The 15878-nt window shown below is 35.6% G+C and overlaps 1 protein-coding gene across 2 annotated transcripts in view; it reads left to right on the top strand.

The window, feature by feature from the left end:
- Nucleotides 1-140: 140 nt before the first annotated feature.
- Nucleotides 141-15878, top strand: part of ncapd3 (non-SMC condensin II complex, subunit D3) — a 19922-nt gene continuing 4184 nt past the window's right edge. The window contains exons 1-28 of one of the 2 annotated variants that reach the window (XM_048197622.1): nt 141-273; nt 971-1122; nt 1258-1420; nt 1608-1783; nt 1948-2115; nt 2405-2466; nt 3314-3401; nt 3485-3618; nt 3770-3842; nt 4143-4268; nt 4409-4661; nt 4782-4817; nt 4908-5027; nt 5122-5195; nt 5962-6096; nt 6848-7068; nt 7181-7372; nt 7521-7618; nt 9280-9389; nt 9483-9590; nt 10408-10516; nt 11981-12082; nt 12171-12409; nt 12510-12589; nt 12689-12826; nt 12984-13117; nt 13918-14114; nt 14201-14311. In XM_048197622.1, the coding sequence (XP_048053579.1) occupies nt 222-273; nt 971-1122; nt 1258-1420; nt 1608-1783; nt 1948-2115; nt 2405-2466; nt 3314-3401; nt 3485-3618; nt 3770-3842; nt 4143-4268; nt 4409-4661; nt 4782-4817; nt 4908-5027; nt 5122-5195; nt 5962-6096; nt 6848-7068; nt 7181-7372; nt 7521-7618; nt 9280-9389; nt 9483-9590; nt 10408-10516; nt 11981-12082; nt 12171-12409; nt 12510-12589; nt 12689-12826; nt 12984-13117; nt 13918-14114; nt 14201-14311 (3651 nt within the window). In that variant the 5' untranslated portion in view covers nt 141-221. Of the gene's footprint in view, nt 274-970; nt 1123-1257; nt 1421-1607; nt 1784-1947; nt 2116-2404; nt 2467-3313; nt 3402-3484; nt 3619-3769; nt 3843-4142; nt 4269-4408; nt 4662-4778; nt 4818-4907; nt 5028-5121; nt 5196-5961; nt 6097-6847; nt 7069-7180; nt 7373-7520; nt 7619-9279; nt 9390-9482; nt 9591-10407; nt 10517-11980; nt 12083-12170; nt 12410-12509; nt 12590-12688; nt 12827-12983; nt 13118-13917; nt 14115-14200; nt 14312-15878 lie in introns of both variants that reach the window. The other variant, XM_048197621.1, reaches the window with a different exon arrangement.

Here is a 15878-nt window from a genome sequence, read left to right as displayed (position 1 = left end):
TAGACGTTATTTTGTCTTTTTGTCTAATTGTTTTATTATTATCTTTTTAGAGATTTATACCATATATGCATGTGATTTTACTGTTATTATGGTTAGGTTTAATGAAAACTAAAAAAAAAAAGTAATTTCTAATTAATATTCATGAGCTGTATGCCGCCTTGCATGCCGGGATAGAAGAAGTCCCACTACAGTGGCTGTTGGCGCGTTGTTTTGAACGGAAGATGGAGTTGATACGTGCTGTGCAGTTATTAAAATTAAACAGTGTGTCTACAGGTAACTTATAGTTTCATATTTTTCACGAGCATGTATTACAAACAATTGCTAAATGACTTTTGAGACTCACCATGTGCATTGTTCTATTTTAACTCGAAATATTTTGGGTTGCAACTGACGCTGTCATTCCGGAATCCGGGGGTTTGTTTTGGTTTCGGGACATCATTTCTAATATGCGATATTTTAGGTGTTTTTTAGCGAAACATTTTGTTCTGCTATATCCCAACTCGCTGCCTTTACTATCTAACATTTAACTGCATAACCTGGGTCAACATTTTTGTTGATCCTGGAACAACATTCAGATCAACCAATCAGATTTCAGTTTACAGATTATGTAAAGTTTAAGCTTAAAATCATGAATTGGTGTTTCTACATCAGTGTTATTCATCTATCATTTCCCTCTGATTTTTGGGATAACTTTTGGGTAGGGTTAGGTTTAGGGGTAGGAATAGGGTTAAGATTAAATTTTCAGACTAGAATGTTGTTTCCAGGATCAACAAATTATGTTGACCCAGGAATGCATCTAACTCAGCAATATCAGGACGTGCCATTTAACTATCCGTTCAAACTGCTCTAGTTATACTATGTAGAAATATTGTATATCGCATGATCATTGTCTATTTTAAAACTAATGAACTGCCTGCATCATGTTTGGGCATCATTGTACATATGTTGTTGACTTGTTGAAATGTTTCAGCCTGGGTGGATGCAGTGTGGGATTTTGAGTTCACCCACACAGAGCCTCTTGACCCTGTTATTGAGGAGGAGATAAAGGAAGACCCTGATGTTTTCAAAGCAGTTTACACGCAGCTTTTGACCTTCTCCAGTGAGGATGAGGACAATACACAGGTATAACTTGATGATGCTTTGATTTATTTCTGTTTCACCCCACTGAGTGCTTACACAAACACCATAGATCAGTTAATGATGCAATGTAACTTACCTACTTATGATTTCATGATCATGTATTTTTTCCCCCTGTAGAGTGTCTGGGTGGTGTTTGGTGAGAATGGTGTCTCTGCAAAAACTTTGGTGGCTGTTCTGTCCTACTTCATCCTTAGTGCTAAAGCCAAAAGTCCCAGTCTTGAGCAGAGACTGTGTGGTCTACAAGCAGCCTCTTTGTACTTGTTGCTGCTAAAAATACCAGGTCAGTTTGCGATGGATTGTTAATGTAGAGCCAAAAAAAAAGATTCAGGTTTTTTATTGACGTCAAGGGCCTTTCATCCACAACCAAAATGCTTACATAAAAGCAAATTTGATGTCAGCTCCTTCCATTTTTAACATAGCATAACTATAATTAGCTTATTTAATGTTTGTTTTTTGTCCATTTTCAGGTAGTGTTGCGAATAAAGTGTACCATCAGATCCTTTTTGATACCTGTCTGAACATGCCCCTAAAATGCTGGCCTCAAGACTCTGGCAAGAAACGTAAGAAAGATTCTCTGAAAAGCTCCCAAGGTGACCCAAAACCTGGAAAACGATCCAAACCCCCAAAGAAAATGTCAGACGAGGTATAGTGTTTTGATTTATTGTTTGTGTATGTGACATTTACACTCGTAATCTTTAAAAGTTCATTTTCCTATTCTGACACATTCTCCAGAGATTTAGACTCGATCTATCTGTGAATGATAGTGATGTCATGTATTGCATATTTTTGTGTTTCGTTTCCCAACAGATGGAGATTGATGATGATGAAGATGACGAAGAAGAGGGGATGTACTTTTCTGCACAGGATTTGCTGAAACTAAGGGAGGGCGTTGTATTGCTGGTTCGCACACTTCTGAGACTCCTAGAGAAATTTTCTCTTCGAGACAAACCTCAGAGTGCTGACAGTTGTGTTCAGGTCTGTAAATGATGCGTGCCAGCCTCACTCAGCATTTGTGTGCTTTTTGTGGTAGTGTTGGGGATTGTACAGTTTTATGTACAGTTTCTTCTGTTCCATTAAAGAGCAAGTTTGAGAGTAGATAACCTGTTCTCAGAGCATATTGGACTCAGCAGAAAAGCACTGTTAATGTGTAGATCTGAGTATGGTTAAACGCTTTCACATGTTGATAACAGTGAAACCAACATGTGCATTTTGTACAGTTATACTCAACAGGATGCTGAGATTTTAATTATTATTTTTTTTTCAGCTTTTCACTGAACTTACCAACTTCGAACCAGTCATTGGAGATCTGTCATTCTCTCAGGAAAGGTAAATGCAAAATTAGAAGATAGGGAAATGCATTATTTAAGTAATACTTATATACTATTATATTTTGAATTGGCTTTTATTTCCAGTTTTCATTTAAACTTTTTTTTTGTTTTGTTTCCAAGGCAACATATCTAATTTTCTTTTTAGGTTTTTTTCAAATTTAAGTTTTTCATTTCATTTTTATGATTTACTTTATATTAAATTTATTTCAATTAAAGGGTTAGTTCACCCAAAAATGAAATTTCTGTCATTAATTACTCACCCTCATGTCGTTCCAAACCCGTAAGACCTTCGTTCATCTTTGGAACACAAATTAAGATATTTTTTTATGAAATTCAAGAAGTTTTTTTTATATCCCCAATAGAAAGCAACATAATTACCACTCTCATTCAGACTCTGCATTCTGACATGAACACAGAAGCCTCATAATATTACGGTTGAACCACTGTGGTCACGTTGACTATTTTAATGATGTCTTTGCTACTTTTCTGGACCTTGAATGTGGTAATTATGTTTCTTTCTATGGGATATAAAAAAAACGTCTTGGTTTTTAATCAAAAATATCTTAATTTTGTGTTCCGGAGGTGAACATCTTAGAGAAGATGACGTTCTATACATAGAATGGTCTTAGGGGTTTGTAACGACATGAGGGCGAGTACTTAATGACAGAAATTCATTTTTGGGTAAACTAATCCTTTAACAAGAAGAAAAAATTATAGCTTTTGTTTTAGTTAAAAATATCAAAACAAGTGATGCATTTCTTCTCAAGAGTCTTTCACACAAATACACCTGACTTTATATCAAGCTTTGCAATCTTCTGAGTTTTTGTGTGTGTGTGTGATTACAGGAATGTCGACCTATTAGAGAGTCTGCCTGAGCTATCCTATCATGGACTGGGCCTACTTTGCTCGACCATTCATGGTGAAGGAGATGAGGTGGGATGGGGTTACTCTAAAAAGACCAATGCATTTTGGTTGCACAATTACATTGCTTGATCATTGTGTGTTCTCTTGTACAGTGCCGTCGCCGAGTGTTTCGCAAGCTACTGTATGTGATTCTAATGATGAAAACACAGGAAAGGTCCAAGCCATGTCTTCTTGCTTCAACTCAGGCTGTCTGTGGTGCCAGAGACCATGCCATCCTTTTCATTAGGTTAGTGACTCCAGTTGCATTTCATGTAGGAAAAGAGTTATGTTTTTAAAATGACATACAATCTCTAAATTTATAATGTTGGATTTATTTTGTCCCCCATTACTACTTCAGCATTGATACTGAGAGTTGGTTTGAATTATGTGTGTTCTAGTCATATTGTTGATGAACAGAGGGAGGCCACATTGCCACTTTTACGGATCCTTGTGCAACACATCTGCCATCAGGTATATTTTATTTTAAATGAATATTTAAAAATAATGATTTCATTTGAATTTTCAGTTTTGTCATTTATTAACTCTCAACCCTCATGTCATTTCTGATATATGATGTTTTTTTTTTTTTTTTTGTTCTTTTTTTAATGGAACACAAAATTAGATTTCCATAAGAATCTACATACAGTTGCATATGACATATTATAGTGACCATAGCTGTTAAACTTCAAAACGGACAAAAAGCAATAAACTGTGTTTTGGGTGAACTAAAGTGTCAACATTAAAAAAAATGTGTGTGTGTGTGTGTGTTAGATGGTGGAGAAGTCTGAATATAGAGCCAGTGGAGCACAGGCTGTTGGGAAGCTAATGGCTAAGATGCCATGTCAGGACTATGCAGCCATCGTTAAATGGGTGTATAATTACTCCCGGAATAACAAGGTGAACAGTGTGACTATAACGGCCCCTTAATAATTTTTCATTTAAGCACAACTTGCCAGTTGCACAGATTATTTGATATTCGTCAATGCACTGGTCTGTTCCTTATAATTAATAATAAAAAAAAAAAAAACTCTCTTCAGGTGGCATTTAGAATGTTTGCCCTTGATGTTGCCATGGTCCTTCTGGGGCAGAGTGAGAGGGAATTGGATGACACAGTGGACCCTGAGATGGCTGTGTTCCTGTCCCACAAGTTCCTGGTGCACAATATAGTTTACAATCATCGTAATGACGTCTCTCCCACAGTCAGAGGTCACGCATTGCACTGCCTGGCACAGTGTCTGGAGCTGGGTTCCCAGAATGCCACAAAATGTGTACATGAGCTGTTCTCCAATAGTATGTATAATAATACAGTACATTAAAGAATAGAATTCCCTCATATACAAACATTTTACACTGAGCTGTACAGTTAATTGTAACATGCAGTACAGTTGAATACTCTTTCTTTTTCAGCAGGTGCTCAGACTATGCTGGATTCGGCCCGTTCTGAGCGTAAGATTGTATTTTGGTATTTAAAATGAAATGGGGAGAGGCATTTTAATAGTCAGTGATTGTTCAGTTTATGTTGTTTTTTCCCCTCAGAAACTCTAAAGAGAAGAGAAACTGGTCAGAAAAGTGCCCTGACCTTCAGAACCATTGAGCTTACAAAACACAAGAGCATCACTACGACCCAGAGGAGTGTTATGAATACTTCCTTACAGAGTAAGTTCAACTCAAACAGGCCTTGTCATTTTAAATGAAAAATTTTACATGACCGACAATTTCTTTATTAATGTTTCTTTTTGTTTACTTTTAGATGAGGAAACTCTAGTTCTATTTAAAAAGCATGTCAGTGATCCAAAAACCAATGCTAGAAAAAGTGCACTGGAGGTATGAAATACAGACTATACTTTGTAACATTTCACAATATCCCTATTTTATATTATACTTAAAATATTCAAGTCAAGGTTTCTTGCACCAAAACAGTTCTTATTTATTTTAATTGTATGTGACCACTTTCCACCCTCTCTGGCCTATAAAATAGGCCGTTTTTGCCTGAATAAATTACTGTTTGTGATTGACACTGGTGTAACTCACAGTAGGGTTATTCATATTAGTATGGTCAACTAGTTCATCAGGAATTTTTTTTTTTTTGCTTGCTCTTTTTAGGCACTGCGATTGTAACGCTAGCCATGCACATTCAAATGTTGTTTTTTACCCATTTTTGCACCTTGATTTCCAGAAATGCTCTCTGTGGACTAGGGAGGGAGCTTTGTTTTGCTGTTGTTAGATAATGTTTGCATGGTAAACAGTTTTATTTCGAAAGAGAAATAAAATACTTTTTGTAATATTTATTGAGCACCAAATAAGCATAATAGAATTATTATCGGAAGATCATGTGACACTGAAGACTGGATTAATGGCTAAATGTATAAAAGTAGACGTTACTTCAAATTCTAATGTTTCACAATATTACTGTTTTATGGTTTTTGATCAAATAAATGAAGTCTTGGAGAGCATAAGACCTCTTTAAAAGAAAGATTTTTTTAATTATTCTTTCTTTTTAATGGTAGAATATGCAAGGCCATTTACATTGTCAAAACCATATAAAGCAAGCAGTTGTACCTGATTGTGTGTCTTTCATGTGTTTGTGTAGACCGTCATGAGTCTGCTGAAGCATGGGGTGATCTCATGCAGTGCGGAGAATCTGAGTATTTTGTCAGAGCGCTGCAGGGATCCTGCTGTCTCAGTGAAGAAGAAAGCCATGCAGTGCCTTATGGACCTCCTTGCTGTGAGCACCCCCTCCCAACCTCACATTACAATGTTATTGCTGCATCTAACAGATGGATTCATTCTATCTCTATCTTTTATGACTAGTAGAACCTGTGCCTCTGCATTTTAATGTTTACAACTGAGATTTGTCCTTGTTTTTCCTCACAACTTCAGCTGGTAGTATGGTAGCTTTCTCTGACAAATAAGATATTAATCATATCTGTTTACTCATAACTGCATAATTTTACCTACAAAATAATATCATCATGAATAAAAATTAGATTTTTTAATTTTTTTATTTTCACACATGCAAATGGTGATGGCCTGGCTAATGAGAGGTTGCCATATGTCTTAACACCCGGTAACACCAAGAATGATAATTATACCTATGTTAGGGTCACAATTCTGTTTATTAGAAGCACATGGTGCAGTTTTTTTCTTCTGCCACTTTAAATGTTCATGGATTTTGATTGGCTGTTTTTATTGTCAATGTAAAAAAATAATTGTGAAAGTGATTCCAACCACTATTGTAATCAAAGACTTTATATATAAAGACAGTGCACTCATATTACTATGAATGGGGAAAAAGTGCAATGCACAATATGGTGAAATAAGTCCCGCCTTCTAAATAAAAGAGCCAATCGCTGATTGATAAAGTCATCGAGTCACTGCAACTGCGGTTAGAAGCTCCAGTTTCTACAGATACTAAGACAAGTACTAGTTTAGTTTGTGTACTTAACATCCTACAATTTTCTTTCTTTTGTGTCCAGGCTCTACCTGAAAATAGAGAGGTGCAGGAGGCTTGGCTGAGAGGAGTGTTACCGGCTGTCATGGACTCTGAGAGCTCTGTGCAGGAGAAAGCTCTAGAGTGTCTGGACCATGTCGTCATCACTCACATTAAGACTCAAGGCAAATATCGGGATGGCGACACCTCTCAGAGGCTTGCCTGGGATTTACTGGGACTGATGTGTGAGAAGTGTCAAGACCTCAGGTCAGTTACACGTTGTTCTAACATCTGTGACTAGTGACGTGTAACATGTTTCCCCCTTTCTTTGCTTTCATTGTTTAATTTCTGTCCTCCTCCACATCCTTCTCTTCTGTAGCCGGTATTTCAGCAAGGCTTTCAGCGTGTGGGCTCCGCAGCAGAAGTTCACTCCTGCCTTTGTGAACAGTTTGCTGTCTCACACAGAGGGAGAGAGGGCCGCTGCTGCCTGGCTGCTGTTAGCTAAAATTGCCAGTTGCTCTCCTAAACTGAACTGTGGCACCATTCTGGATACCTGGGAGAATACTATCAGGTCAGAAACAAAGCTGTCAAAAAGTATAGTTTTGTAGTGAATAATTTAGATTTTAACTGATGTACAGTGTGTAAATGGTGTCTGCTTGCTTTCCATGTGATTTCATTTTTTTTTTTTTTTCAAATTATGTTTTTGTTTTAATTATCAGGTCACCAGTCGTTTCAGTTACAATGACCTGTCATATCTTGAGCGTTATGGGTGACATTGCCTCTAATCTCAATGATGACACCAAGGCCAGAATAGTAGGTAAGTGTTGTGTGTCAGGACTTCAGAATGGGACTGAAGTTATTGTAAATGTGACAAAATTACTAATTGTGATTATAATTAAAAGTAGTCGCCACTGCTGACAGGTGATGTGGTTTCATCATAACTTGATCTGGTGAGGTGGCATTAGTTTAATGCATATTTAAGAAGCAAACAAGTTGGTCTTGTGAGCCAGTTCATTTTAACCTGAGTTAGTCTTGAACTCACAAGTTCTTGATCTTACACACTCACTGAACCAAAAGTCATTTTCAGGCACGTTGAATTTAGATTAACTTAACTGCTATTGTACCATTTGTACTTTTTAAAATGTTTTTGAAAGAAGTCTTTTATGCTCACCAAAAATACAGTAAAACACTAACAATGTGTACAAATATTATTATAGTTTTAAATAACTATTTTCATTTTTGTCATATTTTTACATTTTAAATTTATTCCTGTGTTGGCAACTGAATTTATCAGCACCATTATTCCAGTCTTCAGTGTCACAAGATTCTTAAGAATTCATAATCTGCTGATTTGGTGCTCAAGAAACATTTCTTATTATCAGTGTGAAATTGATATTTGTTTTGTAATTAATGTCTTTACTGTCAGTTTCATGTATCCTTGCTGAAAAAAATCCTTTAAAAAAAAAAAGTAGTGACCCCAAAATGGTAGTGTTGTGCAGTCTAATTACATATTTTGTTCACGTAATACTGGTAATTCAGTTTAAAGGATTAGTCCACTTTTAAATAAACCTTTTCTGATAATTTACTCACCCCCATGTCATCCAAGATGTCCATGTCTTTCTTTCTTCAGTCGAAAAGAAATGAAGGTTTTTGATGAAAACATTCCAGGATTTTTCTCCTTATAGTGGACTTCAATGGGCACCAAACAGTTGAAGGTCAAAATTAGTTTCACTGCAGCTTCATATTGTTCAACACGATCCCAGATGAGAAATAAGGGTCTTATCTAGTGAAACCATCACTAATTTTCTGAAAAAAAAATTAAAATTATATAAGTTTTAACCTTAAATGCTCATCTTAAACTAGCTATCTTCTTCTTCTCCTCTATTAGAATTACAGCAGTGTAGACGCTGCTAAGTGTATTACTGCCCTCCACAGGTCAAAGTTTGAACTAATTGTTATATACTATTGAACTAGCATATTGCATATAAAAATTAGTTCAAACTTTGACCTGTGGAGGGCAGTAATACACTTAGCAGCGTCTACACTGCTGGAATTCAAATAGAGAAGAAGAGAGCTAGTTCAAGATGAGCATTTCTGGTTAAAACTTATATAATTTTCAATTTTTTTCAGAAAACGAGTGATGGTTTCACTAGATAAGACCCTTATTTCTCATCTGGGATTGTGTTGAACAATTTGAAGCTGCAGTAAAACTAATTTTGATCTTCAACTGTTTGGTGCCCATTGAAGTCCACTATAAGGAGAAAAATCCTGGAATGTTTTCATCAAAAACTTAAATTTCTTTTCGACTGAAGAAAGAAAGACATGGACATCTTGGATGACGTGGGGGTGAGTAAATTATCAGGAAAAGTTTATTTAAAAGTGGACTAATCCTTTAGGTTACACATTCACAACACAGCTTTGTTAGTAATGGCATTTTAATTCAAATAAATTACAAACGTGCACATTTTACCTGTGTAGATGATCTGATGGGCTGGTTGAAGACTTTCAGTCTGCCTTTGGAGGTCATCAGCTCCTGTGTGGATACTCTGGTCAGATTTGGAAGATCAGACAACACTCAGGACACATTGGTAAGATCATACCATTGCCAAGAAGATCTTATTAGATGTGTCTTATTTATACTTAAATACTTTCTTTCTTTCTTTGTGTTTTGTGTGTTTCAGGGGTTCTTGGATCGTTTCTGTGGAGAGCTGGTTTCTGTGTGTGAGAGTTATCTGTCTAGTGTCATTCTACAAGAGAAAGGAGCTATGGACATCAATGAAGACCTTCTGGTACTGACAAAGGGGTTAAATCACACCTTTTTCATTTGAGGCCCACTTATAAAATTATTGAAGTTTTTGCAAAAAAAACCAATCCGTTTACTTTTGCGTGACTATTTTCCACCCTCTTCGACCTTTAAAGTTAAACAGGCTGTTTTTATTTATTTATTTATTTATTTATTCTTGCTATAGTGATTTTTTTTTTTTTCTTTAATCTGAAAGCAAAAATATAGGGCCTGTTTACACCTGGTCACTTCATGCATTTTCTCTGATCAGATAGCTGTCCGATTGCCCTCCAAAACACTTTCAATAGTAGTTTAAATTCAGTCACTCAAACCACTTCAGGAGGTGGTTTGAGACGCATTCCAAATGAAACTGGACAAGAGTTAATGCATCTGGTTGTTGGAGCCACATATGAATCTTATATAGTGTTTCAAAGGCTATCGGCAGCCAGATATGGCCTGCCACAGATGAGTAACTGAGCATTTCTTCAGCAAGCCGATGTGCAAATTGCCACAAATGAAACTGAAAGTTTGGTGTCGCATCCTGAACGTACAATAATCGTACAATAATTAAAAATTGTATGACTAAATTATATAATTATCTCAATCCTTCATCCTAGCCACAAACCTGCATTACAATGTGAAAGAAATCAATAAGCAATTAAATGATGATCATATGATCATAAACCTTGTTAAAAAAAACTTTAAATTTAACTGTGCATTAAACTCAAGAACCGATCTCGGAGACCACAACTTGTTAAAAGAATTAAATAAAGTGATTAAAATAGCAGTGTTTTATTCAATCCAATCCATCCTCTGTATCTCAGGTAAAACATCTTTATACACTTGGTGTCGCTTCTCTCCATTGTCCATCTAAAGTGGGGAAGAGAATTTTCCTTCTGGTTCAGTCTGTTCTAACTCCTTCAGAGCAGCAAGGTGAGTCCATGAAACTTTTTTGCAGGATTCTTATCGTGCATGTGTCACTTTAGTAAATCTGAAACGCACAACCAAGAGCTTTTTAGAAATCTGTAATTGAAGAGTTTGGTTCCAAAATGCAATAACTCCATTTTGATTAATTTGAGTAAAAAGGTGTTTTCTTTACCAAGAAAGTGGCAAGATGAAAACCACTATTTTCTGTTTCAAACTTTCACATAGCATCTTTTGGATATAAAAACATTAAAAATTCAAATCTACATTTTGATTTAAAAAAGTTTATTATAAAAATGTATTATTTTTTCCCCAAAATGCAATAAATCCATGACACTTTTTTTTTTCAAAATGCAATTAATCCATCAATATAAAAGTTATTTTTCAAATTGAAAATACGCAACAAAGTAAGTTGATTCACATATATGACAGAGTCTAAACTTTGCCAATATTTATCTTATATTCAGACATTTTACTAAAAATACATTCAGCCGAAGAGGAATAGGGCCAAGCAATAATAAAAAAATAAAACCATCTCGAGATTAAAGTTGTTAAATTTCGAGAAAAAACTCGTTAAATTTCGAGAAAAAAGTCGAGATAAAATGTTGAGAATAAAGTCATTAAATTATGAGAAAAAAGTCGTTAAATTACATTGTTCTCATAATTTAACGACTTTTTTCTCGTAATTTAATGACTTTATTCTCAACATTTTATCTCGACTTTTTTCTTGAAATTTAACGACATTTTTCTCATAATTTAACGAATTTGTTCTTGTAATTTAATGACTTTTTTCTTGTAATTTAATGACTTTATTCTCAACATTTTATTTCAACTTTTTTCTCGAAATTTAACGGGTTTTTTCACAAAATTTAACAACTTTAATCTCGAGATGGTTTTATTTTTTTATTATTGCTTGGCCCTAATCCTCTTCCGTAAAATGGTCATCTTGTTAATGTTATGAATTATTTGTCATTACCGATTAAAGAGTATCTGGCGCCACCGCACGGTTAAATAAACACAATTGCCGAGTACATTGGTATTAAAAACGGCTTTTAAAAAAGCCTTTAATGTTTACAGTGCGTGAAATGGTGCGTTGTGATTGGTTGAGCGGATATATCGCGTTCTGCAGAAAAAGGAGACTGCCGTTTGTCGCGTTTTGGGAAGAAAGGGAGAAAACATGACAGAATAACACGACGGATATCGCATTTTGTGCAAAATTAATAAATGGCTTTTCAATACCGACCAGATACAATACTGATTTTGGCGGAAACTCATTTTTTTTGAAAATGGCGTTTATCGCGTTTTGGAACCAAACTCTTCAATTGTAAGCACAGACTAAGATGCAGTTTTATGCCATTACAGCTGGTGTCAACATCAGGGTCTTGGAGTAGTGCTTTAAAAACATCATCTGTCTCATTATGTGCATAAATTATTTTATTTTATTTTTTTTTTTCTGTGTTTTTTTTCTTTCAGTTCCTGCTGAAGGAAATGAGCTGCCTGCTAGTCAACCTCTGTCTCAGTTCAAACCCAATTCCATGCCTACAGTGGTCCGAGCACATGCTGTTATCACATTAGGTGTGAAACATTTACAAACTGTTTCTTTTTTGAGATGCACATTACCCTGCAGGCAGAATGTGACAGTATTGTTCTCTCTGTATCATAGGTAAGCTGTGTTTGCAGCACGAGGAACTGATGTTGAAGTATCTCCCTGTGTTTGCGCGGGAGCTAGAAGTGGGCACAGAGCTGGCCGTGCGCAGTAATGTGGTGGTGGTGATGTGCGACCTTTGTGTGCGCTACACCAACACAGTGAGCCGGTATATCCCAAACATCTCAGCATGTCTTAGAGACAAAGAGGCCATCGTCCGAGAACAGACCCTCATTATGCTCACCAACTTACTGCAGGTACTCACGCAAACCTGTGATCAGACCCTCCAGGCTTCTTTTATCTGGCTGTGTCAGATTATTTAAATATCTTGCATTGTGATGTTTTGTTCTTCAACAGGAGGAATATGTGAAATGGAAAGGTGCACTGTTTTTCCGCTTTGCTGTGGCTCTTGTGGACCCAGATCCTGCCATTGCGGAGTAAGAAATATGGCCTCACAAAAAAAAGCTTATTACTGTGCAGTTTATGTTGCCATTTAGTCTAATGTTGTTGTTTTTTTTGTTGTTGTTGTTGTTTAGACTCTGTGAGTACTGCCTGGTTGACCTTCTGCTTAAGAAGAGTCCACTCATGTTTTCCCAGCATTTAATTGAGTGCATTTTCCACTTCAACTCTTATGAGAAACACAAGAAATATAATAAGTTTCCTCAAACTGAGAGGTACATTCTGAGATTATACATCATATGAACCTGCATTTTCCCCCCCCAGTGGTTTGCAAGAAACAGTGTTTAATTTCCTTTCAATTTATGGAAGGAATCTACTGATGTTGAATGCTATGAGTTCTGAAAATGTGTTTGTTTTTGTTTTTTTTGACAGTGAGAAAAGCAAGTTTTCTCTGAGAGGACTGCAGAATCAAGGCAAACGCTTCAGGATCTACAGGTTCCTATTGAAAAACTTTACAGATGAGCAACGCTTCAATATCACAAGCAAAATCTGCCAGGACATTCTTGGTGAGAGCTATTTGTGATTGATTGCTTGCTGTGGTGTTTGGACAACTGCTTGAAAGTGCTTAAATTTCACTCCTAAAATCTGTACAAAGTTAAAGAATAAGCTTGTAACAAATGATTGATCAATCCTAAAACATTTATAATATTATTTAATGTTAAAAAAGACCTTTTCACACCAGAGGCTATGCGATAAAGTGAAATAAATCCCAGACGAATGGTCCTTTTACACCAAGAGCAAAAATGAATATTAAACAAATTCTGAATCTAAATGAGTCAGGCTGAAAGAAGTACAAATTCGCACCCCTGTACAGTAGAGGGCACAACAGAAATGCACATTTTCTGTCGCGTTACCATTCAAGATGTTAAAAGAACAGAACACGGGTATGGATATGGAGGACCACAAGTGTCACGGAAATAGTAATAAAGCATTTCATTAATTATTAACTAATTGTACAGGGGATCCATGAATTGATCTTTAAAAAAGAAAAAATAAAGAAAAACATTTCTCAATCTAACTGGAAGTTAACTGAAGATGGTATTCCGAATTCCAGGTCATTTCAAATATTGAAAACATAATGTTTAAAACAAGCTTTTCCAAACTCTTTATGAACCCTGAATAGTTGTTTAGCTATGTTTAACGCTTTAACTATCTTGTGTTTTTCAGAAGCAGGAATATTTATCCATTATGTAGCTGTGAATTAAATTTACAGGTTGAAGGCATATGGTTAGGGACTCAACAGAAGTTCAGAGAAATACTGGTTTATTACATAGATGTGACCCTTACAGATGCCTCTCTTCTCCAGCCAGTTTTGTGGACTCTGAGCTGCCTCTGGACTCTCAGGGCTCAGAGTTGCTTGCAGATACATTTGACATCCTCTCGCTGAAGGAGATGAAACTTACAGCCATTAGCGGCCAAGGAGCAGCAGAAGAACCTCAGGAGGATGAGATGGCCATGGCTAAAGCTGTCTTACAGGTGGCCCAGAAAAAGTTGGTCTCACAGGTGAGAGAACGTCCTGAGGGTGGCTTCTGGAGGCGGACAAGCTATCGTTAGGTCTTTGTTGAACTTGCCATCTGTTTTCTGTGCAGGTCCAAAAGAGAAACTTTGTGGAGAATGTTATTCCTATCATCATCAGTCTGAAGAACATGCTGGAAGAGCAACACTCACCTGTCCTGAAACACCTTATGGCATACCTACAGGTGATGCATATAGACATGATTAAATATATGTTTTTCCCCCCCATACTTCTCTAAATAAATTAGTTTTTAATTATTTGTCTACGTATATATACTAGGCGTGTAATGATACACTCATGTCATGATTCAATAAAAATTGCGATACTGATCTCACAATAGTACGATGCTATTGCGATATTTTAATCCAAAATAAGAGAGGGTTTTTGATTATTATTATTTTATTATTTATTGAAATATTATTTTATTATTATCAGGACCCACAAATATTCCCCTATTGCATTATTATACATTATATTCAACATTGTATATGTTTAAATATACTAATGTCACTGAAACTTTAATTTTCTTCTCACGCAGTACACTTGTGCTTTCAATGCAGGCATTCATTGGATCTCTTACACAGACAAGCCATGCACACACAGACTCTCCCGGTGCTCGCTATTTCGTTTCTCTCTCCCACTATTAATGCACTATGCATATAAGAATAAACCATCTAAAAACACTTTTAATAATCATACTACTAATACTAAATGTGATATGGTGATTGAAATGAAGTTTGCTCTTTGACTTTGAGGAGTGCTGTTCTGGTAGCGCGTATGTGCTTCAGATGATCAATGCAATCAATCACAATTCTAATCGCAAGAAAGCATGTCAAAATGATTATTCCCAAAATGTACATGGTTAATATATCTAAAAATTTAAATTCTGGATTTACTCGCTCTCATGTTGTTTTTGTGCATCACCCAAGCATTTGAACGTCCGTGTTTATTATAGTATGTGCATCGTTGTAAATCTGTTCATTATATAAAGCCATTGTGTCTTTTCAGAAAACTTGGCTTTGGATTAGACCACTTGATTGATTATTTTTACGATGCCTTTTTTTTTTTTTTTTTTTTTTTTTTTTTTGATCTTTTTAAGTTTGGTCTTTCAATGGAGGGACAGAAATCTCAGCTTTCATAAAAAATATCTTCATTTGTGTTTGGAAGTTGAACGAAAATCTTATAGGTTTGAAATGACATGAGAGTGAGTATATGATGACAGAATTTAAATCTTTTGGGTGAATTATACCTGATAAATACAGCAAGCTGGGCCTTGAATAAAACTAGCTCTAAAAATCACAATATAAAAATAAATCTATATATCTAATATATCATCTTATTTTTATATTGTGATTTTTTCAATGTAACATTATATTGTTTCACCCATAATATATACACATCAGACAAATGTCTTGGGCCATTGCATCTCATCTTATTATTTTTCTTCCACTGCCTCGCACTGTGAGCATCATGCTTAGGAGTTAATGGAGTTGTCAAGTTAAACTTTCTAAATCTATATATAAAAAAAATGTCTCATGTCTAAAAAGTTCTGTTCCAATTAGTGTGAACTTTATTTAGTTTCAGTCAAGGTGAAAATTGCATAAGTTCAGTCAAAACAATAAAAAAAAACATTTTCGTGCTCTCAGAAGCAGAAGTCATCGTAATTGGTGGTGAACAAGAGAATACAGCAAATATCTTTTTTTTTTTTTTTTTTTTTTACAGTTTGCTCCAATAGATAGATAGTTAATAGA

Source organism: Megalobrama amblycephala, linkage group LG7 (genome assembly GCF_018812025.1).
Source record: "Megalobrama amblycephala isolate DHTTF-2021 linkage group LG7, ASM1881202v1, whole genome shotgun sequence".
Taxonomy (NCBI): Eukaryota; Metazoa; Chordata; class Actinopteri; order Cypriniformes; family Xenocyprididae; genus Megalobrama; species Megalobrama amblycephala.
This window is presented reverse-complemented; position numbering and strand designations above follow the sequence as displayed.